Raw genomic sequence first — 23,992 nt, forward strand, 5'->3', positions numbered from 1 at the left:
TAAATCTGAACAATCGATATCAGGAGATCAAATATTCATATAATATAAATAGAAGACAAATGTAGTCAAAAGTCAGTTTTTTTTCCGACTTTTATGAAGTTACCAGATTCAAAACTGAGTAAAGTAGAGATCTTACATCTTTAAGTTGTATAACGATTCGTCTGAAAGAGACAACACGGTTATGCAGGATCCGGACGGTCTAGGGCTATGATAGAAAAAGTCGCCAGGAATGTCGAAGCATCAACCATAGACCAAAGTTGACATAAATCGGAGATCTTTATAGATATTTTTACAAGTTTCTATATATCGATACCATAAGTGATGAGGGGACATATTGTGTCGTTTCTACTATACTACAAATTTAATACAATCAGTGAAGATCTATTATACCTACTCAAAGCTACAATAGTATAATGCTTGCGCCTGAAGGAAACATCGATGGAACTATAATAAACGATGATCTTCTTTTGTTTAATATATTTTGGAGTTCGAATTTGAAGATGCTTTAGTAATTTATATTTGTTGTTGGTGTAACATTATAAAAAATTTTCCCCACCTTATTTAGCAGAATTCTACCGAGTTGGTAGTACATGGTCAGATAACAATCTGGTCGGGCCCGTTTACTAGACCCCCCGATGGGATTTCATACATACATATTTATGTCGGGATTATTGAAATCGTGTATTTATATCTACATCTCTCGAAGATCTTAAATATAATCTCAGTCAAAAAACTAATGGAGAAATTCTTGAAATAATAGTTGAAAGAAAATAAATCTTTACTCTATAGTTAATACTACTAAACTAGTGTTATCTACAAGCAAAAATTCAGTTATAAACATCGGGTGACAGGATCCAAAAGTTGATTATTTTCTTCTATAACTAAAGTTGCTTAAAATTCCGGACAAATGTACTGGAAAAGGTGAACAGATCAACCAGTGTAAAGATAACTTTAGATAGCATAAATAAGGAGGAAAACCGAAAGGAAAAATTCTTAGAACTGACACTTTTTCCGACGATAATTTGTGTTAACGACTAACTTTTCATTGATAATGCTTATAAGAATCTGGTTCTAAATCTCATAGGAGTGCTCAGAATGACAGAACTTCTCGTCGAAAGGACATACTCAAGGAGAAATGAGTACGTAATATTGATTGCAGATTTTCAAAGAGAAAATTCTGTAGAAATTTTCAAGTTTAAAATTATAAAAAAACAAAGCAAATGCGTAATAACTAACGCAACTCCCCAATAATCAGAGACAACATGTCAAGCACTTCATTTGAATATTTGAATTGCGAAGTTAAATGCAAAGTATTTTGTAACAATTTATCATTAGAAATATACGTATAATTGAATAGCTTAAAAAATAGCCTGGAGCAAATAGAAATACAAATATACTCCTTCTGTGGCTTAGCAACCCCAACAAAATTCAAAGCAACCACCAGTCAGCTTCACTTTCGGCTAGCAAGTTAATGCTATGTACCCCCACTGGGGGGTCACATTTGTACCAAACAAATCAGTCAGATTTCGGAAATGCCGCATTGTCATTCGCTCAAATAGGCACAGCTACCATGGCGGCTTGTCGGTTGCACGCTGCCTTAATTAGCATAAATGAATCATATGAGCCATAAGCTGACGTCCTCTATGGCCAAATCATAAGCGATAACTTCGATGGCCGAAAAACATGAATATTCGCTTCGCTGAGGAGGTGAGTGGTAGAGTGGATGAGGAGGGAAAGCGAAATTAAAATAAATTACAAGTGTCAGTTGAGCATATCCTGTGGACAGGACAGCCAGTCACTCAGTCCGGCAGGCGCCTGAGACGAAAATTTGTGAAAGTAACTGGAGTGTGGGTGTTTGTGTGTGGAATCTGTGTGTTGTATGTGGAGTGTGGGTTGCGAGTGTGCATCTGCATAAATATCAATTTGATGAGTATTCAAATGGACTTCACAACTCGCACACGACAAGCACTTGATTTAAAGCAACAGGGGTTGCCATTTTGCCCTTTATGGTGCATTGCCGATATTGTTTATGTTGTTGGAGTGGTAATACTACAATAACAAAAGACATTTTTTTTTTCGTTCCAAATTTTGTGTAAAAATTTGAATGCCGTTCACAAGGGTTGTTGTTCGGGGCAATTTTCAAACAGTTGCACGAATTAACAAAACAAATCCTGGCAACATGTTGCATTGGTGCGAACATAATGCCAAGTCCATGTTTTGACAAAATCCTGAGCATACCGCACAGCTAGCTCAGGCGCAAGTGAGTGACATGGAGGAGTGTGGGCGGGTGGTAAACAGTGGATATTGCACAAATCCGCTTGGCTTCGCTGACTTTGGCAAACAACAAGGCTTGGAAGACGAGAAGGAAAGGAAACTTAGCAGAAGGTGATGGAGGCGGGGCGGCGGCTATATCCGCTTGCGTGTGGCATGTGCACGTGCGTCGACGAATGCAATCACAATGCGGGGCGGGGAAAGACCTTTTTTTATATTTATTTGTTGTTGTTGTTGTTTTTGGTTTGGTTTGGTGTGGGTGCCAAGGTGGTTGTTTGGTCGGTTGCTTGGTTCGTTGAGCCTGCCACAGCGGAAGCGCTTAAATTTTATACTTGTTGTTATTGTTGCACATAGTCTGCGTTCAGCTTGAGTAGATGCGGCTGGCTTTTTACACAAGGCTTTAGGGAAAATGTATGGAAGAGATTTTCCGAAAATATGAACATGCGTAATATTTAATTAACATTAAGCATTAACATTAAAATCACTGGGTGTTGGTGGTGTTTCAATGGATTGTAAAGCCGCAGCTGAATTGCACGAAACATTTGTTGTTTCCTTTTGTTTTACGATGGACTCTGTATAAATAGTATCTACTTCTCTATGTATCAGCGTGGCTACAAATGAGTGACTGTTTGGGATTTGTGAAAATGAATTATGAATGTTGTAGACTTATTGTGGCTGTGCTGACATTTATGCAGAGTGTTGGAGAGTAGTGGAGCGCCACAACTGTCAAAGCGTTGATGATTATTAGATTGCTTTGTATAGAAGCTTCCGTTTCGAGCTGATTGCTAAATAATTTAGAGTGACCACAGTTTTACATTTTAAATATTCAACATTTAACAATAAAAAAGTTATTTTAAATAAAAATATTATAATAGCGAAGTTTCGGTTTTAAGTTATTAAAAAATTACAAATAAATAAATAAATATATTTTTTTAAATAATTAATAAAAAAATGATATAAAAATATTATAAGCTTATTAAATTTAAAAAAATTCAAATGAACACATAAAATTATAATAAAAATATATTTTTCTTGAATAAATAATGCAAAAATAATATAACCATTTTCTTCTATAATATATAAATAATATTATATTGCTTAATTATTAAAGAATCTAAAGTGATCATAATTTCGTTTTAAAATTATTAAAAAAAAAATAAAAAATTTCAGAAGAATTTTCTTAAAGAAATATTATAACAATAAAAGAAAAAAATATTATATGTAAGCATTATTTATTAAATAGTTTTAGGAGACATTGGGCCTCATGCATAAAACGTGAGCTTGAGCTCGGACTCGATTTTTTGAGTAAAAGGTGCTTGTCGTATGCATAATAAAATTTGATGTGTTTGCTTTTACTCGCTGATTCCGTTTGATCTCATCGTGCTCAGTATGAACGAAGTTAGATGAGCTAGTGCTCATTTTCATATGTATAAAAACAAGCTTTTGCTTTCTTTTGTGAGCTCTTGCTCAAATTTTGTTGAGGCTGCCTTATAGTTGACTCGCGTACACTAAAAAGGAATCATGGCTGAATATTTTGTGCCACAAAGAAATATAAAATGTTATCAACAGCGTAAAACAAATTTAACAAGTGAGGATAAAAAATTATATAGGTTTGTATTCTTAATTATTAATTTTTTTTATTATATAATTAATAATAAAATGATAAATACATAGGTTTGATGACACTAGCATCTGTTGGTTGGCTTATTATTTTTTTGAGAAGTCAGAAGAAACACTTAGTGATGCCCTCAGTAACATTGATAACATTTGACTATATTTAATATTTTGTGCAGATCCTGGATTCCAAAATGGTATAACCTCAAAATTGCATAGTAATGTTCAAATCCGGATATCTGTCTGTCTGTCCGTCCGTCCGTCTATCCGTCCGCGCAAACTGTAACTTGAGTAAAAATAGTCACATATCTTCCTGAAATTAGTAGACGTGTTTTTTGGCACTATATGAAGATTGATTTCGTCCACCAAATGGCGGAACCCGAAAAGGCATAAAGTGCCATAACTAAGCCATAAAATAAGCTATGAAAATAAAATTAGGTACAAAGGATCGCGCTGTAAAGGGGCATATTTGGATGTAATTTTTGTACATATCTCGTAAACTACATACCAAAGCTATATCAACCAAACTCTCTAAAACCATTTCTTTTAATCGGATTATAACCACGCCCACCTCCCATGCAAAGGATGTTGAAAACTACTAAAAATGCTTTAATAGGAAAGGAAAAGTAAGGGAAAACCCCAGAAACCTGAAATTTCGTTATAAAGATGGTACATAAAAGCTGCACTCAAATTGGAATACAAAAGTTCAAATTGGCTCCTCCCACAAACCCATACGACAGAAACTAATCCACCAATTTCAATGAAATTCGGTTCATAATATATTCCAGCCATCCCAATAATATGTTGTGAAAATAGGCCAAATCGGTTCATAACAACGCCTACTTCCTATAACCAGAACTGTGAAGTCAATCTGAATCGTCGGGTCATAACTTCAGCTAGCTTCCATGTACCTAATAAAGGGTGATTTTTTAAGAGCTTGATAACTTTTTTTAAAAAAAAAACGCATAAAATTTACTTTTTGAAGATAATTTCATTTAAATGTTGACCGCGGCTGCGTCTTAGGTGGTCCATTCGGAAAGTCCAATTTTGGGCAACTTTTTCGAGCATTTCGGCCGGAATAGCCCGAATTTCTTCGGAAATGTTGTCTTCCAAAGCTGGAATAGTTGCTGGCTTATTTCTGTAGACTTTAGACTTGACGTAGCCCCACAAAAAATAGTCTAAAGGCGTTAAATCGCATGATCTTGGTGGCCAACTTACGGGTCCATTTCTTGAGATGAATTGTTCTCCGAAGTTTTCCCTCAAAATGGCCATAGAATCGCGAGCTGTGTGGCATGTAGCGCCATCTTGTTGAAACCACATGTCAACCAAGTTCAGTTCTTCCATTTTTGGCAACAAAAAGTTTGTTAGCATCGAACGATAGCGATCGCCATTCACCGTAACGTTGCGTCCAACAGCATCTTTGAAAAAATACGGTCCAATGATTCCACCAGCGTACAAACCACACCAAACAGTGCATTTTTCGGGATGCATGGGCAGTTCTTGAACGGCTTCTGGTTGCTCTTCACCCCAAATGCGGCAATTTTGCTTATTTACGTAGCCATTCAACCAGAAATGAGCCTCATCGCTGAACAAAATTTGTCGATTTGTCGATTTTTCGATTTGTCGAACCGAACACTGATTTTGGTAATAAAATTCAATGATTTGCAAGCGTTGCTCGTTAGTAAGTCTATTCATGATGAAATGTCAAAGCATACTGAGCATCTTTCTCTTTGACACCATGTCTGAAATCCCACGTGATCTGTCAAATACTAATGCATGAAAATCCTAACCTCAAAAAAATCACCCGTTATTAAGGTTTCCAACTTTCAATGTACTTTATACCATATATATGACGAATATGTGAGTCAAATTGTATGTTATAGTAATAAAATTAAATGATTAATCGGAATTTAGAGAGTATAAAATGTTCGGTTACACCCGAACTTAATGCTTTTCCCGTTAATTGAATGCCCAATTTTTGCTCAATTTCTTTTACACATGTTTCTAGTGTATGTTTATTTTATTTTTAATGCTTGGTAATTGACCTTTTTCTAGCAAATATTTATTTTGTTTTAGTTTTTCTACTAAAAATTTAGAAATGTCGTAAGTTTCTATTTTATTATTATTATTTGATCCTACTTCTACTTCACTTTCATTTGACGACACGTTTGCACTTCTATAACATTAGATGTTTGATCTCCCTTTGCTCAAGTCATTGCAATTGGTTTGAACTCATTTTTATGCATACGAAATTGAGGAAAAGCTGTTGCTGTTTGATCGAACTCGACTTACGAGCAATTGCTCACATGCCTCAACTCAGCGCTTTTACTCGTTTTTATGCATGAGACCCAATAACTCCGTTTCAATAATATTAAAAAACGCCAAAGAAAATCAAATGAAAAGAATACATAAAAGTAATGTTTTTCCTAAGAAAATGAATAATTTTTATTATTTTTTCCCCATAAATAAAAAAGTAAATGGTTATATTTTAATTATGTAGAAAAAAATTTAATCATAATTCTTTACTTCGGTTTTTGAAATTAAAAAATATTAAAAAAAAATAAAAATAATTTTATCGAAAAAATTAATTTCTTTCAGAAATTTTTTTATTTAAAAAATCTTCAAAATGTTACTAATAAATAAGAAAATATACGAAACAATATTTTTCTTTAAATAAATATTTGAAAAACTAATAAGAAAATATTCTTTTGTATAAAAAAGTTCTTAAAATATCATGAAATTATAAAATAAAGCAAAAATAAACGGATAAAAGAAGTGTTAACAGATTTTTTTTTTTAATAAATATACAAACCAAAAAATATTAAAAAATGTATATTAGTTAATTATAAGATATTTTAATTAATAATAATTAATAAATAATTAATCCATATTTTATCAAACTTTAAATTAATTATAATATTTTTTTAAATTCATTTTACGTATGGTTTAAATAACAATACATCCTTTGACATATTTATCATATGTACATATGTGTATATATAAAATTTCAACACATCAAATCTAAATATAAGTACAACCCACAATGAACTCACCACATTACAGCCATAATTCGCGTATTTCAATGGCTTGTTGTGGAAACGCGGCATAACAAACATATGGAACAGCTGTCAAATCGAAATTATCAACAACAACAATACAGCTACTTTATTTTCTTCTTAATTAATTTAATACACCAACTACATGAATTAATACTCTCACTATTTTGATTATCACACTAAAACAACCAACGAATATTTGTATTTTCGTTTTGCACACGTGTTCTCTGTTTTACACCAGACTTCTTGCACTATGTACTTAAAATAAATAAGTACAACAAACAACGCGAGGGGCAAACTAAAAATTAACTAATACAACAACAAAAAATTAAGAATCAACCGTCGTAAATAAATAGTTACTAGTTCTTCTAGTGCGCTTTGAAAAACCGTCGCTCACAAACTGAAAGGCAGTGACGAAACTAGCGAAAGCGTCTAGCAAAAGGTCGTCGGCATAGAACTTCATAAAAACACTCTCACACACACATAGATATAATATAAAGAAAGAAGGAACAACCCTCGCAAAAGTCGCGACGTGTCGTGTAGCCGGCCGGCACATCTCGTGACCACTCAGTCTCACAACCACTCGAAGTCGGTGCCTCAGTCATTCAGCTGTTGGATGGCATTCAGCTGTTCGTGACACTGAAATATTATTGTTGTTGTTGTTGTTGCAGTAGGGAAAGGAGAGTGAGTGCACCGGCGAGTGTATGGTAGTTGTTTATTTTGATTCATCGTGAATCGAGACCTCTATAAAATTATTTAAAATATATGAAACCAATAGAAGACTAAGTATGAATACAGTCGAACAATATATGTATATTCTATATGTAATAGGCTAATTTAGTCTCATTTCTAATATGTTTTAGAAAAAGGGATATTTTATAAAAATCGGGAAGAATATTTTTAAGAATTTTTTTTAATGAAAAAGTTTACAAACGGTTAAATATTTGTTTCAGTTTTCAAACCTATGTTGAAGAGTTTTGTACCATATTAAAATCCCGTTATTCAATATTTTAAATTACTCACATCAACTTCTATAGAATTGTAGGTCAGATGATATTAACCCTTTGGCTTGTATTTTGATGTGTAGAGCTATTTCGTGAATTCTACTTCACGTTCTTAAAAAAAATCAGATATAGAGTCAAGAATCAAATTAGAATGGTGATAGAGCTGTAACTGTCAGACCGTGAGTGGAAGCATGTTGGGAAGACAAGTTCTACCAATTATTCAATTTATATACCAAGTATAAATAATATCCTACATAAAAGGGTAAACAGATAAAAAATTGTTTTTTATATGTTTATTATTATTAAATATTTAAATGATTTTAAGGCAATATGAAAATATATCAATTAACCATACAAATGTATATACATATGATTAATGTGAGCACTTAATTCATTGAAAGCTATCCAAAATTCAATTAGAACTTTCACACTACTAGAAGATATACACTAAGGTATCGAATTTAAATCTATAAGCTGATACCTTTTTTGTATAAACAATCATTCTGATATCCATATATGTATCTAAATTAGGATGGTTCGAAATTTTTAAAGTTATAAAACAATTCATTGCATGATGAATAACAAGAACTTTCAAACATTCATCCATCCTAATTCATATCCATTCCAACAAAGCTTTGAACATATGTGTTCATGTATGCAACGCCATGTATTTCGACTCGGCTTTCGTACGTAATCCACACCTTTGCAAACTTATTACAGCTTAATTGTGTAAAATGATATCTTATATGTGATTTTTTTCAGTTTCAACAATCTTACAACGACATTTTGTTCTAAAGCATTTAATGAAAAATGAATCGGATTTCAAAAGACTGCCAAGCATATTTATGTAATGTACATATGTAAATAATTTTTCTTTTGTTTTCGCTCCATTATTCTGTAATCAACGTGACTTCTCATGACGTACTCAGTCTTTGTTGTATGATTCTTTGTTATTTTTTTCCTGATGGTCATACACATAACGGTATTTGCTGCTGGGACTTGCATTACTTCCAAAAAGGAGAATTTATTTACGTAAATGTGACTTATTTATTGGATGTGATTTATCAATTAAATTTTTTAATGAATTTATTTGGCATGCCGACAAGAAATTACTAAAGTCGGTTTTTATTTGCTTTGGAAGATCAAGATGAATGCATCTCTTCTGCTGTTTTTTCCAATAAATTTAGTTATAAACTGACGACTTCTCCAACGAAAATATTCAAGATTGAGTCGTATGAATTTTCACTGATTCACTGATATTGCTGCATCGTGTATAGATTTACGTTCCTTTAACTTTCGCAACGAGCTTATTACAGAACTGGTGTGATTTTTAATAGCTTAGATATTTTTGTGTTCGATAGAAATTCCTAGACGAAAATTGTTGAAACAAAACCAAAAGAAACATAATATACGATAGAAGGGTCTCAATAGTTCCAAAAGCACACTTAAAACACTCAGGAATCAGTCTTTTGTACTATGTATGTATATAATCTAACATACTAGTTTTGCCCCACATCATTTTTCAAACCGAACCAGAATTCCAACTCCTGTTTTGACCATTATCAGAATAATTGTTTTCTCTAATAGCTGTCCAACCGCCTTCAATTTTTTAAATTAAAAAAAGGTCATACAATCTGTTGAACCTTCAGGCTAGTATTCAAAATTTATATTTTCCCTAAATATGAAACGTAGCCGAACTCAGTCAATCATCTTGCAGACATGTAAGCCTCAGTTATAAATTTTTAGAAAATGGTATTAAATAGTGAGTTCTATAAAGCACGTTGAAAATGTAGCTTAGTCTCTTGCCAATAAGTGTAAAACCGGTTATGGGAAGAAGTCTAGAGGATCCCACATTAGTATGTCTATGTATATAAAGATCAGCTTCTCTGGCCCTATTTTACATTGAAATTGTCCGCAGATGTTTTATTGATGAACGGTGCTATACTAGGCGAAGTTTGTTATAGTCGAATAAGGAAAATCAATGTTCCTATCTTTACTTGGAAATCTAACGCATATCTTTTCAATTACATATTAAACTGATGTACTGAACTGATTCATAGAAGATTACTCGTCAAATAGTGATAATTCCTCGATAGCCAACACTAAAAATTCTAATATTTTTTTTGATATGAGGAAACTTCTAATAAAAATCTGTCAGCCCTTCAAAGTCGGCGTGTCATCGTGATATGTTACTACTGTATCTACATATGTATATAGTGTTTGCTATCAAGCTCTGAAAAGTGCGTTAGATCTTTAGGGTTGTTCGCATTTAGTGCATACGCATGATGGCACTGCATCTGCGAACCCTTTACTCTATCGACAACATTGCAACAATCAAAATCAATAATTTATCGCGCAGAGTGGGTGTCATGTAGTTTGTTGTCACGCGTATCACGAATTTTGCATTTAATTTTAACGCTCTTTAGCAATTTTATTGAAATAAGAGTGTGGAGAACGAATGAAAAAAATATATAATGAAACGGGCCGAATGCGAAACAACAACTACAAATAATAATAATGCAAGCTTGTTTTGAAATATGTACTATATGAAAGGGGGAACTTAGAACAAGGGTAGTTTGCATTATTAGAGGGTTGTTTTGAAAATGACACCAGACGGTAATGTGATGAATCATAAGTGCAAATAAAACGCGAAAAATAATGATCCAGTATAACATTCAAATAGATCATCTTAAACTGCTTGCTTTTGCTAAAACGTTGGATAACTGCTCTTAGGATGGTTCTAACGTAGGGGCTAGGACTGGTAAAGATTTCTATAGTTAGATGATGGAGAAATCCATGATATATAATTATCTATAAAAATTGTAGAGAAAGTAATGTGAAATTAACCATCGACACGTATAGGCGATATGTTTCCAGACAGAAGATAACGGAAATCTCCAATAGTGGTTCCTCTACTTAACGGTATTTTATAATACAGCGGTTGAAAATGATGTTTTCAGCATATTATACTCAATTTTTCTTAGAAAACCGTTATTTTCCAAGAAAAATTTTCTAAGAAGAAATTTTTTTTCTAAAAGTCTTCAAATTGAAAGACTGAGGAATTCAACCTTAGTTTTGCTGTACTGCAAACGACGTGGACAGTCGATCTGCCGCATTCTTAACGACTATTCTCGATTTTGGGCAACACTCGCTGTAATAGGTTCAATCATTTTATTGTGTTAGCGGTAGAAAATATTCTCGAAATTATATTAAGAAATGCTGCCAATTTGTATAAGGTTGGATAAAATACAGTTCCGTACCGGTTTTTTAAACCCGTTTAACGTGGAAACGTTCAATCAGTTCATGCGAGTATCCAAACGAACTAAAATCGAAAGTCCACATGCCGTCTTTTTTTAGACGGGTTACTAGACTGTTTGTTGCAAGATTGCAAGAGATAGCTCACAATTTTAATGTAATGACTATCAAAATTGTCGAGCGTATAATGAGAGTGTGAGAGCATATTTAGCGACCGGGTAAACAATTTTATGATGGATACCTCTCAACGGAGTTTTTGTGTTATGATTTCTATAAAACACGCCATCATTACACCATTTGGGAACTGTACTATATACTCAAAAATTTTACTAACTAATTGAAATGCTGAAGAATTTGTCTCAATTTAAAAATGTTTGAACTGTTAATACTTTAAATACACATTCATTGACACACATATGGTAAAAGTGCACACTTCGCTATAAATAAAAAAAACTCCAAAATGTACTGTCAAATTCACGAGCAGCGTAATTAGCTGTTGTAACACCTATTACACGCCGCCACCAAAGCCCACCCAGCGCCTATTAACCACTCTATGTGGTGGATGTGGGTTGTCGAAAACATCCTTGCCACGCGCTAATTAGCCGAGCTGTAAATTTTAATTAGAGGCGAAAAATCTTAAAGTACACAAAGTACACACTCGAATGTGGCATGTGTCCTGTTCGCCAAGTATATTACAACGCACAGTTGCATATGGAGTGCCAAAAGAGTCACTTCAATGTTGGCACATAAATGCGTGAATTTTTCTGGGACATTAAACTGAACAGATACTTGAAATTAAGATGAACGAGCGCAGCAAAAACCAAAAAAAAAAAAACAAAAAAAAAGTTTTTTTTTTTAATAAAATGCGGCAAAGTACTAAGAAATCAAGAGGAAGGCAAGAAATAAAATAATCAGCGCGAAAAAAAGTTGAAAAGCACCGAATGCACTCGGTAGTATTGTGCGCTCCGAGACTGAATAACGCGAAATTAGCTTTCGCTTTCAAGTGGCAGCGGCATATGTTTGCGCAAACACGCCCACTTATAGACATACATACCTACATATGTTTGAAATAATTCTCGTGAAAAATGTGAAAAAAATATATATTAAGTAGTATACTTTGAGTGCGAGTACCGGGTACAAGCGGCGAATACAACGCTGCATAATGTGCTTAAGTACTCAAGAGTCTATTATTTATTATGAGCGTGACGCGGAATCGAGCACAGTGGCAAACGAGTCCGTCAATGAGCTTATCACCATAAAGGTATTCTTAGAAAGAGATTTATATATGCTCGCATGAAGCTACCTTGTAGGTAATTGGAGTAGTTCAGGAGTAGTATTGGTCCAGATATCCAAGGAATCGAATAGGATAGGATATAGGATAGAGAATAGAGGATATAGGATAGGATGGGATAGGATAGGATAGGATAGGATAGGATAGGATAGGATAGGATAGGATAGGATAGGATAGGATAGGATAGGATAGGATAGGATAGGATAGGATAGGATGGGATAGGATAGGATGGGATAGGATAGGATGGGATAGGATAGAATAGGATAGGATAGGATAGGATAGGATAGGATTGTTTACGGTTCAAGTGAAAAAGAAATAGAGATAGTTTTTAATAGTTATTTATTTTTAAATCATTACTTAATTTAAGTAATTAATTATTTAAAAAAAAAATTATGTCGAAATTTTATACTTTCAAACAATAAAACGATTAGAGTTCGAATTTCCTCCTGGGTTTACATTTCTGAACTCCATACCGGCGAATCGACTTGAATAAAGACTTATATTGGGTACACGTTGTAGCTCATATAGATTGTTTGGACGTTCGAGACACACATACAAACAAATTCACAATAAGACTCATACCGAAAGGAAGCTGTTCTCTCGGCCTAATTGGCGACTTTATAACCTTTTATGAAGAGTTCTCTACATACCACGCATATATTTCAGCTTTTGTTGTACGAACAACACAAACACCCGCACACACTCGTACATCATATTCGTGTCGTGTAATGCCTTAAGGACCGTACATTATTCATCATCGCTATTAACAAGCAGGTGCTACGTCGCATCATGCACATTAATTCCATTCGCTCACCTCCTCGGCTTGTACCGTTATGACGCGAGTCTGTGTTTAATGGAGCCGTTAAGAAGTGGCGCGTAGTTGGCTTAGGAGCTAGTCACCCTTAAGTAGTAAGTTTGCTTAGTGCATAGCTTTTGAAAATGGCAATAATTCGTCCCTTCCCCCTCAAATGCAAACCATCTTGTCATTATAATAAGCAGAGAGTGGGTACTTCAACTTCAATACAAAATTATGACAAGTTGTACTGGCGTAGTCTAAACAACCGGCGGACTTATTGGGTGCTTAGCTTTTGTCACGCGCTTTTTACAATTTAAGGGTGGCACACTAAAGTGAATTGGTTGGGGGGTACTCGTAAATATTTGGGGTATTGGTTTTATAACAGTTTCCTTAGTGACATTTCATTAAATATGCCATTTTTGGGTTAATGGTTGGACATTTTTAGTCTATTATGGTGGAGTAGAGCTAATATTGCGTTCTAGCTGGTAAATTGACGTTTCAAGTGAGTTCGGTTTTAATAAGCTTATACATTTTATAGTATTTAGGTAATAAAATTTGATGAATTTTTGGGGTCTTTCTGTGAGAAATTAGTTAATTATTTTTTGAATAATCAAAAATAATAGTTTTCTACGCGAATTACAAGTTCAATTTTAAATTTTGACTCAGTGGCTGCTCTTAAATATTGAAAAAAAAAAAACGTCGGGTCTTGTCGAAATGAAAGCTTGACAAAAGATTATCCGGCGAACGCTATTGAGAGAATAAAAAAACGAACTATGGCCTAGCAGTATCACATGCGTTCTATAGGAATCTCAGGGATCTCATTATTCTTTAATAGGATTTTATCCACCTTTCCATTAATTTACTGCAGACTAGTGAAGCTAATATAACTTACTATAACTTTCTTTAGAAGCTTCGCTCCAACGAGATGTGGGGAATATTGAATGATTTTCTACTCGATTTGCACTCCTGCTCTATGAGAACACTCATCAGCATCTCGGTATAAGGGAACTGTGGGACGGCATATCAAACTCCTTACGTACAGCTGCAATCGAAACCATTGGTTTTCGGAAAAGTCAAAAAAACAGCTGGTATGATGAGGATTGTCGTCTCGCAGTTGAGAGAAAACAGACTGCCTACCTCGAAATGTTGCGATAGACCGCAACACGAGTGGGATGGGAAAGATACCGAAAGTTGAAGAGGGAAGCGAGACGCATTTGCAGACAAAAAAAGAAAGAGGCCGAAATGCTTGAGTATGAAAAGCTTGACAACTGGTCGACAGGGGTAATGCTCGAAAATTTTACGAAGAGATCCGGCGACTAAATGAAGGTTTCAAGACCGGAGCACACTCCTGTAGGACCCCCAGAGGTGATCTAGTTGGTGATGACCAGAGTATACTGTGTTTGTGGATGAAACACTTCCCCAGCCTGCTGAATGGCAGTGAAAGTACAACACCAGAAGCTGGCGAACCGAATCCACAATCGAAAACGATGGAACATATGTTCCATTGCCCGACCGTGAAGAAATTAGAATAGCAATTACCCGCTTGAAAAACAATAAAGCGGCGGGGGTATGGATTGCCGGGCCAAGCTTTTGAAATATGGCGGTGAAGAGCTGATAAGATGCATGCATCAGCTTCTTTGCGGAATATGGTCGGAAGAAAGCATGCCCGGCGATTGGAATCACAGTGTACTCTGCCCAATCCTCAAAAAGGGAGACCCCACAATCTGCGCCAACTACCGTGGGATAAGCCTCCTCAACATTGCGTATAAGGTTCTATCGAGCGTATTGCGTGAAAGATTGAAACCCACCGTCAACAAACTGATTGGACCTTATCTGTGTGGCTTTAGACCTGGAAAACCAACAACTGACCAGATATTCATCATGCGCCAAATCTTGGAGAAGACCCGTGAAAAGAGGTTAGTTCTACTTTTTTCCGCCTGGAAGGGGAAGCGAAGCGAATGGGTCTGGTAGTGAACGATTACAAGACGAAATATCTCCTGTGATCAAACAATCAGTCAGCGTATTCGCGTCTTGGGTCCCACGTCACTGTTGACAGTCATAACTTTGAAGTTGTAGATAATTTCGTACACCTAGGCACCAGCATCAACACCGATAATAATGTCAGCATTGAAATTCAATGCAGAATCACTCTTGCCAACAGGTGCTACTATGGACTAAGTAAAGTCCTCTCTCGACGAACAAAAACTAAACTCTATAAGGCCCTCATCATTCCTACTTTATGGAGCAGAAGCGTGGACTGTGTCAACATCCGATGAGACGGCACTAGGAGTTTTCGAAAGAAAGATTTTGCGGAAGATTTATGGTTCCTTAAACATTGGCAACGGCGAATACCGCAGACGATGGAATGATGCGAATAAAAAGACAGCGGATACGCTGGCTAGGTCATGTTGTTCGAATGGACGAAAGTGCCCCAGCTCTGAAAGTTTTCGATGCAGTACCCGCTGGTGGAAGCCGAGGAAGAGGGAGACCTCCACTCCGATGGAAGGACCAGGTGGAGAGGGACCTGGCTTTGATTGGTATAACCAATTGACGCCAAACTGCCAAAAGGAGAGATGCGTGGCGCGCTGTTGTGGACTCGGCTGTAACCGCGTAAGCGGTGTTTACGCCATTCAAGAAGAAGATATCCTCTTCTTCTGCCTCTGGTTAAATAACTTATCGTTTCCTCGTGGAAATTGACTGGATTTTCATAAGTAATTTTTTGTCAAGCGTACTTTATTAAGCTTCAGAACTTAACAGATCGATCAAGTTGTCCTTTACTTATTCCATAAGAACGCAAAGGATATACTATTTTTATTTAGCCATAAAAGATGGATTCAGAGCTTTTTTTTTTTAGCTTTTATTTATCAAGTCTGCGTTACTAGCGGAAGTTAATGTGAATACTATCAATTTCGCAGAGATTATGAGAGTTTGTGGAAAGAAGATAAGAAAACAGAAAATAGAATGTAAACTACAAAATAAACGCGTTGGAAAATTTGCTGATAGTCACTACTTAACTTAAGCTAATCCCAGAGGATATCTGCCCCATCCAGTAATAAATATACTTTATTGACTGGCTCTCATTAAACTTAACCATAACAGTGTGGCGCTTTGAAGCGAATTAATCGATTTAAATGCCGCTTTTGGTGTCAGCGATTTTTCTGCGTCCTTAATTAAAGAATTCTACGCGAGCGGTGATTATTAAATTGTGTCAACTGACGGCGTAAGGAAGCGTTGCCAGCAGATTGTACATCCGCAATGCTGATACAAGCACAATGAATGACAAGTCGGACGGACAACTGATACAGAACAAAAACCAAAAAAAAAAAACTGAAAAAGAAAGGAAAATGGAGCGACTTCCGTTGAACAGTTGGGGCGAACGAAGGAAGTCGGCAAAAAATCCCAGCTATAATCGTTATTTACAGCAGATAAAGGCCGCTACGAATGCGCAGGCGACAAAATGAACAACGCAGAAACACACACACACAATCGAATTACCGGTAACAACCACAAAAAAAGGTATTAAACCACCAACATTGGGGCCGAGACTGATCCACTTGGCGTAGCGCCAAAATTCGGTGAAACAGCAGGGCGAAACATCAGCAAGAAGGGGGAAAAAAATTGTTATAAATGTAGTGAAAAATGCGCTGAAATAAAGGGCGAAATGAAGGCGAATCACTTTGTGGAAATCGATAAGCGCAGCCCATGGGTCCGTATAAGACAATAAATTTCCGCCGTAACACCCGGCAGCGCTGTCCCCACCGCACACGCTATTAGTTGTGCTCAGTCAAGGCGCTGGCAGTACTGTTATTGATGAGTGTCGCGGAATTCCTGTGTAGCGCCTGTGTCAACTAACCAAGTTCAGGCCACCCACACACTACACACTACTTGTCTCCCACTGGAAAATCTCAACTGACTGAAGACACTCCTTCGTAGCGACGCTTCACTACCGAAAATCATTAGAAAATTTTTACGCCCTAACTAACTGTAATGCTGTACACTCCTACACACATATGCATATAGAGTTGTGGTAATGGCGCTGAAGAAGCTTCAAATATATATAGTAGAGTAGTGAACCTCATATCTGTCGCTACATGCCAACGGTTTCAGCTGCACTGCCTGTCTTTCCCCTGCCTTGCTGTGTGGCGCTTTTTCACATCATAAACTCTGCGCATAATGGCATTTGAGTGCGTAAAATACGCAGCCAATTTCGGTAAATTGTGGGTGGGTAAATGCCGTTAGTGTGTGTTAAAGTAGGCAGCTAGTTGATTTTCGCTTCGCCTCGCCTCAGTGGAGCGGCTGTTGTGGCTTTTGCAGCGCCACTCTGCGCCACTTTGTTATTGAATTCAATTCAATTACGGAGTTGAAAATACCATAACATCGATGCGTCTGTCATTGTTGGCTGTTGGAGGCTGCTGCTGGTTGAGCTGGCTGCAATGCCAGCTTCACTTTGTTGTTGCTTATTCGGCAAAGCCTCAAATACTTTTTGGAAGCTCGCTTGCCATTGCTGTAGCTTTGGTATACAGTTTTAGAGGGTTTTGTTGCCGCAAGGTGTTTAAAAGTTTATCATTTAGTGGTGTTGGTAGTCAAATTGGGTTAAAGAATTAAGTAATTGCGGTGTTTTGCATATTGACAGTGTGATGGGAGTAAATTGCGTTGAATTTATTTATTTTAAGGTTTATTTAAGGTGGCATGCGTGATTGATATAAGAAGTTTCCTGCTGTTGTAGTTTGAGTGAATGTACATATGTACATATATTAGAATTTCATGGAAGTTTCATATTATGAAGTTTGGAAGTGTTTAAAATATTTTTGAAAAGCGATTTTCTTTTACATTTATCGTTCATTCACAATCTTTTAAAATAAAAAAAAAATTTAAACCAGTAAGCCTTTTAAGGTGTGAAGTGTAACTGCATCGCGAAATATTGATATACTATTCGAAGATTTAAACCAATTCATATACAAATTATAATGCCTGACTAATCCAGTTTAGTTCCTTGGAAGAATTATCAAACTCTTTCAGAGATATTAAAATTTTATCAATGAATCCTTATCGAAAAAGGCAGGCATTTAGAGAAGGTATTAACATTGTTAACAATAATATTTTATTTAAATTTAATTTAAGTAAATTGCAAGGAAGGGTTCTTGCATCGTCAGAAATGTCAAAGTTCACTTAGTCTTTGCTATAAGTATAATAATATCCGCTCTACTATGCATTTTTATTATATTTTTTTTTAAATAATATTTTAATAGACTTACATAGGTGTGATCGAGAGCTTTATATAGCATTATATGGTCAACATCGTTCTCATAACCTATACTATATTCATTACAAACGCTCCAAAACTCCTCTGCTCAGCAAAGCATACAACTACTGATCGTTTTATAAGTGGTGAGTACTTGTCTTGAGAAACGTATATGTATATTGTAAAGTATATTTTAGAGATGTAAGCTATCCAATATTACTTCAAGAATCTTTATTTTCTAGTTAGTGACTTATTTGGAATGCTATGATCACAACCTTATGGCATACGAATTTTCAGATAATAAGTAAGGTTGATACTGTACTGAACAGAACCTAAAACGACACTATCGTCCTTATAATGGTCTGATTAGTGAGTGTTTTTTCATGCTTAAGTCAATCTTGAGGTCAATCATTCTTTCCAGAAAATATTTTTTAATTTCTCAACTCAGGTGTTAGGCCAAACAGGAGGTATTACTGAATATTGAAATAAATCGATGTTATAGAAGATCAGACACTAAAATAAGGAAAAGGACTATGAAATTCTATTCGGGACGACGGAAAAAGACCTCCATATGCGATATCAATAAATTAAAATTGGAACGGCTACAACAAAATATATAAGAAAACAATAAATAGTTACAATTGGCTCAACAGTCATCACGATCGTACCCGCAACCTTTTAGAAAAGGTCTGTTAAATCCAGCAGCATAAGGTCAGTATGTCTCCAAGAGGACTTGAAGAACAAAAAGCCCATTTGGTAGAGGCATAGTTGTATGTTTAGACTATTCGCAACAAATACTAGTCATCATATCGGTTGCTATTTCACATTTTCATATATGGGACTTTTATCGATCGAGCCTTAAAGTAAATTAATATTTATGTCTTGAGATGTTTTACCTTCAAGCTATTGACTAATTTGGAATGTTACGACCTGATCATCAATTCATGACTATCGCTTTAAGCTGGACTTTTCTCAGAAAACGATACTATAGCCTTTATAATGAATGCTCCTAGAATGTCTTCATAAATGAAAAGTACTTACTATTTGTTATTTAATAACTCAATCACTTGGAAAAAATCAGTTTGGTCCAATACCCAGAAATAAAGTCGACTTATAATTGGTTAGTTAGGGCTGATTGCCAATAAGGTGTCCACGAAAACCTTGTAGATACAAAAATTTGCAACAGTAATTAGATTAAGAAGGTTAGTCTGTTAGGAAAGGACGAGATCAACAAAATTTGGGTAATCAAAATAACAGAGTTAAATGTTTTTATTTTCCTATTCTTCATTTTCTATCTTTAAATCCGTGGAACTGATTCGACTGTTAAAGATTTGAGTTAACATTTAGGACGATTAGAAATTGGAGGATATTGCTAAATACAAGCTTAGTACTTTCCAAAGGGGTTTCATCATTTCTTCCTATCGTATGAGCATAGATCTGATGCAATATATTAGGAAATAATAAGGAATAATTAATAAGGAATTTGGAAGCATGAGCTACAGTTGGAGCCCCGGTATATTGTTGAATATAAAGATTCTGTAACACACTTTTGCAAGAAATAACGCCAGTTTTATCAAGACATTATGCTATACTCAGGAAGTTATTGTAAAGATGTTACGATCTGATAGCTAAACTTCATTTGCCAAAAGCTCAGGTGAGTTTGATGTAAGTACAATAATTCTTAATGCAGCAGCCATTAGCTACAGAAAATTATTATTCCGATAGAGATTAGGCTTAACATGACTTTTCCAATTTCTATTAAAAGCTGTTTAGTACGAAGGAATGAGTAGAACCGAAGATGGAATTGGCGACCATATTAAAGAGTTGCTTCACACAAGGTTATGGCGTTAATAAAAAAGGAAGATGAGTTCCGAAATTTGATTTCCTTATCTATTAATGATTGTAACAACTGAGGGTTGAGTAAAGCATTTCAATAAACAGAAAAAATATCCTGATTACTACCGAGTATTCGCTTATCTTTGTGACATCATTAAAACTTTGTATCCTAAGTAACATTTCATAAACATCAAATGGAATGACAGTTTAAGCCGTCAACATATGTACATTAGGGTGGCCCTTATTTTCCAAAGTATTCCGTTTCTTGATCGCACCCCCTAGAAATATGTGAATAGCCCAAAAACCAGTATATACAAAGTTTTGGGTCAATCAAAAAAGATTTAGAGGTTCCGCAAGGAGCTTGAAATCCTGAAACATTAAGAATTTTTGCCATTTTTATGTCTCCATATTTCAAAGCCACACTATCTGGTTTCCATACCGTAATAAGATCTGCATTTTATTACCTTTTCAAAATTACCACAATCTTAAAAATCGGTCGATTGATGATAGAGTTACAGAAATACAAATATGAAAGTAAATTTAATGTGGTGCATTCTCAAGCGTCGCATGCTCGTGATATACCGTTATAACGGTTCTAATGTTATTCTTATTATATTATTACAGTATGGAAAACCAGTAAGGGATAGTGTGACTTTGAAATATGGAAGTCTGAGACATAAAAATGGCAAAAATTCTTATTTTTTCAGGATTTCAAGCTCCTTGCGCAACCTCTAAACCATTTTTGACTGACCCAAAACTTTGTATATACTAGTTTTTGGGCTATTCGCATCTAGAGGGTGCGATCGAGAATCCAGAAACTTTTTTATCCTCCATACAACTAAGGGCCACCCTAATGTACATATGTATGTGAATGCCGTTATAGGAATGTGAGTATATACATACATATATATGTATATATATGCAACATATATCCATGTGTGAGTGATTTTATGTACTTATAGACTCATTGGTTTTATATTACACTCTGGAGTAGATATTTAACTCTACTCAAGCCAATCGTAAAACCCGGAATTGCCTGCCTACTGGAAGCGATTACGCGCTGCATTACATTACATTAACATTACCGAGGAGCAGCGTTAGTGATGGCTTTTCATAATGTGCCATTCGGACAGACATTGGTCAGACACTTAATTCCGCATTTGAGACGTTAATTCGCAACAAAACATGCGTATAAGCAATTGACAAATGGCAGGGAATGAAGTTGTATGGCAACAACAACAGCAACAGTAGCAACATATGAAGGCAATAATAGTAAATTTCAGGAAGCTATTTGTATATGTGTGTACTCCCGTATTAAAACAAACAGTAAATACGCCAAGTGACAACAAAAACAAACAGTAAGTAAATAAATCGCAAAGGAAGAAGCAGAAGCAGCAGTGGAAGAAGAAGTAAGTTGGTTTAGTAACCAAATAGCCAAAACCTCGATGGAGCACGCATTGTAGTGGAACTCGGTTGGGAGATCTATGCTTCTATGTTTGTATATATGGACAGTACTGCTAACCAACCATCCAACCAACTAAAGTGGTGGCGGCGCGCAATCATGCAAGCATTCAATAATATTTATGTGGGGAAACCAACATGTGTGCTTGCCAAGGGTAAAGGGGGGTTGTTATATATATATGTTTGTTTGTATGCAATTGAATATCACCAAATGCTTTTCCAAGCATATTGGATACATTTCCTGCTTCAACCCAAACATTAACCGAATCAGTTGGGGCTAAATATTATGGTCAGAAATCCGGAGGAGGAGACAGTAACTGGACTGGGTGTTGTGGCGTATTGCCTCGTAATTTACAAAAACAACTGCAGGCAGCAGTACATTCCGTTGGGTGCCACAAACAGTGGTTTGTTTATTTGCTTGCAACCTTCTTCTTTCGAATGGCGTGCAGCAATGGACAACTGAATTGTCGCAAATTGTAACTGGAGCTGAAGCATCTAGCATTGGCACTTGTTTGGCAGATGTGCTTTATACTATTTATATATGTCCATATCTATGTATGTATGTCTATAAGTGCTGTGTGTTGGAATGTTGTTGGAGAGTAATGTCCGTTTCAGGAAATTATGTTGCCACATCAGCTTTGCGCGCCACATAACAGTTACTTACTCAGTACATCTAATGCATTCGGCGGTGTACAACCGACCGCCGCCATACTGACTGACTGAGTGACTGACTGTATGTCTGCTGTCTATTATTGGCTATAATGTGAATGCATGGTTGGGTCATAAGTACTTTATCTGTTGAAATGAAACTACACTGTATATATTTATTTATATCTAGCTCTGGGTGAATATTTGGTCGTAAATGTGGGATCTAAATGATAGTCTAGTTTCTGAACTACTACCATTGCGTCTAATATTGCTCCAGTTATTAAAAGGCAGATTCAATTAAATATCAAAATGATGTAAAAATCGAAAAAAGTCTATCGTATTAGAAGATCAAAAACATTTTGTTATTATAAGGGTCTAAACCATTAATCCACCACAAAAGCTTGAAGATAAATGGTCTCTAAGCCCTTACGAGCCCTAATGTATGTATATACACAATCAATCAATGCCAGTTCAATACTTTACCCATTCCCTCCCATTGTACTCGCTTGGATACAGAAAAAATCATGTTTTTTTAACCAAGTGGCGCGCTCTGGTGGATTTGGCTATAATCGCTTGAAGCGCTTCCTACGCCAAATATATATATTAATTAATTTTTACGGAGTCTATGGTGCTTGTCGTACAAGTCCGAATTGATTAAATCAGTTTTTTAATGGTTTACTTCGTATTTCCACCGATAGTCGCGGCTTCAATCAATAAAAATACTGGATCTCTGTTACAGCTAAAAAGATTGTATTCAGTATAAGAATCTGAGGAATCTAAGCTGACTTCCATTGACCATCAATGAGAGAGAGTCATCAATTATTTTACCGGACACAAAATTATACAACGCTATTGAAATTAATGTCTTGAACTTGAAGAACCTGAACTGAATAGATAAACTGATTGTTACAGGATCTTTCGAAAAGTGGAAATTTCTGAAGATAATTGAAAAGGAATTTAAAATCTATACTGAAAGGGTACTGAAAGGACCAAGGAATGAAATCAAGTTTCTAAGTCATTATATTGTTGGCTAATAGTAAGGAAATATGATGAATATATGATTTTCAAGAAAAGTTTCTTCAATAGTCTGGTATAGATGGTCGAATGTGAAGTTTGGTATCAACTATCAAAAAAATCTCAGTAATTAAATACGTCTAGGGAACACAATAAAACCTTCTACTATCATCTCATTGAGATTAAAAAGGGAAGAGCTGATATATTAAAAATTACTATGGAAAATCTAGGATACAGGGTACAGTTTCAGCACTTTTCTTAAGCAATTAAATAAAAAATATATAGAATAAAAAAATCAATATTATTAAATAAGAAAACAACTAATAAATAATAATAATGAAACAAATAATAATAAACATGAATCATAAAATAAAATTGTAAAACTCGAATCATCAAACATATATTATTATAGGTAAATTTATGGAGCAAAAAATTAAAAAAATTACTGTTTCTTTTACTGCCGAACTAACTCTACGTACCACTGGGTTCAGACAGCTTAGAAAT

General features: G+C 35.3%; 1 protein-coding gene and 1 long non-coding RNA gene across 5 annotated transcripts in view; one reads left to right on the forward strand and one right to left on the reverse strand.

The window, feature by feature from the left end:
- The window catches only part of Nckap5l_0 (Nck-associated protein 5-like), a 237,595-nt gene that overhangs the window by 15,466 nt on the left and 198,137 nt on the right, over positions 1 to 23,992 (reverse strand). The window contains exon 1 of one of the 4 annotated variants that reach the window (XM_054235113.1): positions 6,939 to 7,607. The exons of the other annotated variants lie outside the window; for them this stretch is intronic. Coding sequence (XP_054091088.1) covers positions 6,939 to 7,001 — 63 coding nt within the window. The 5' untranslated portion in view covers positions 7,002 to 7,607. Of the gene's footprint in view, positions 1 to 6,938; positions 7,608 to 23,992 lie in introns of those variants that run through there. 4 annotated transcript variants of the gene reach the window in all.
- On the forward strand, positions 3,527 to 4,239 carry LOC128922858 (uncharacterized). Its single transcript, XR_008472054.1, has 2 exons — positions 3,527 to 3,881; positions 3,946 to 4,239. It is a non-coding gene; the product is annotated as an uncharacterized LOC128922858 (long non-coding RNA).

Source organism: Zeugodacus cucurbitae, chromosome 6 (assembly GCF_028554725.1).
Source record: "Zeugodacus cucurbitae isolate PBARC_wt_2022May chromosome 6, idZeuCucr1.2, whole genome shotgun sequence".
NCBI lineage: Eukaryota > Metazoa > Arthropoda > Insecta > Diptera > Tephritidae > Zeugodacus > Zeugodacus cucurbitae.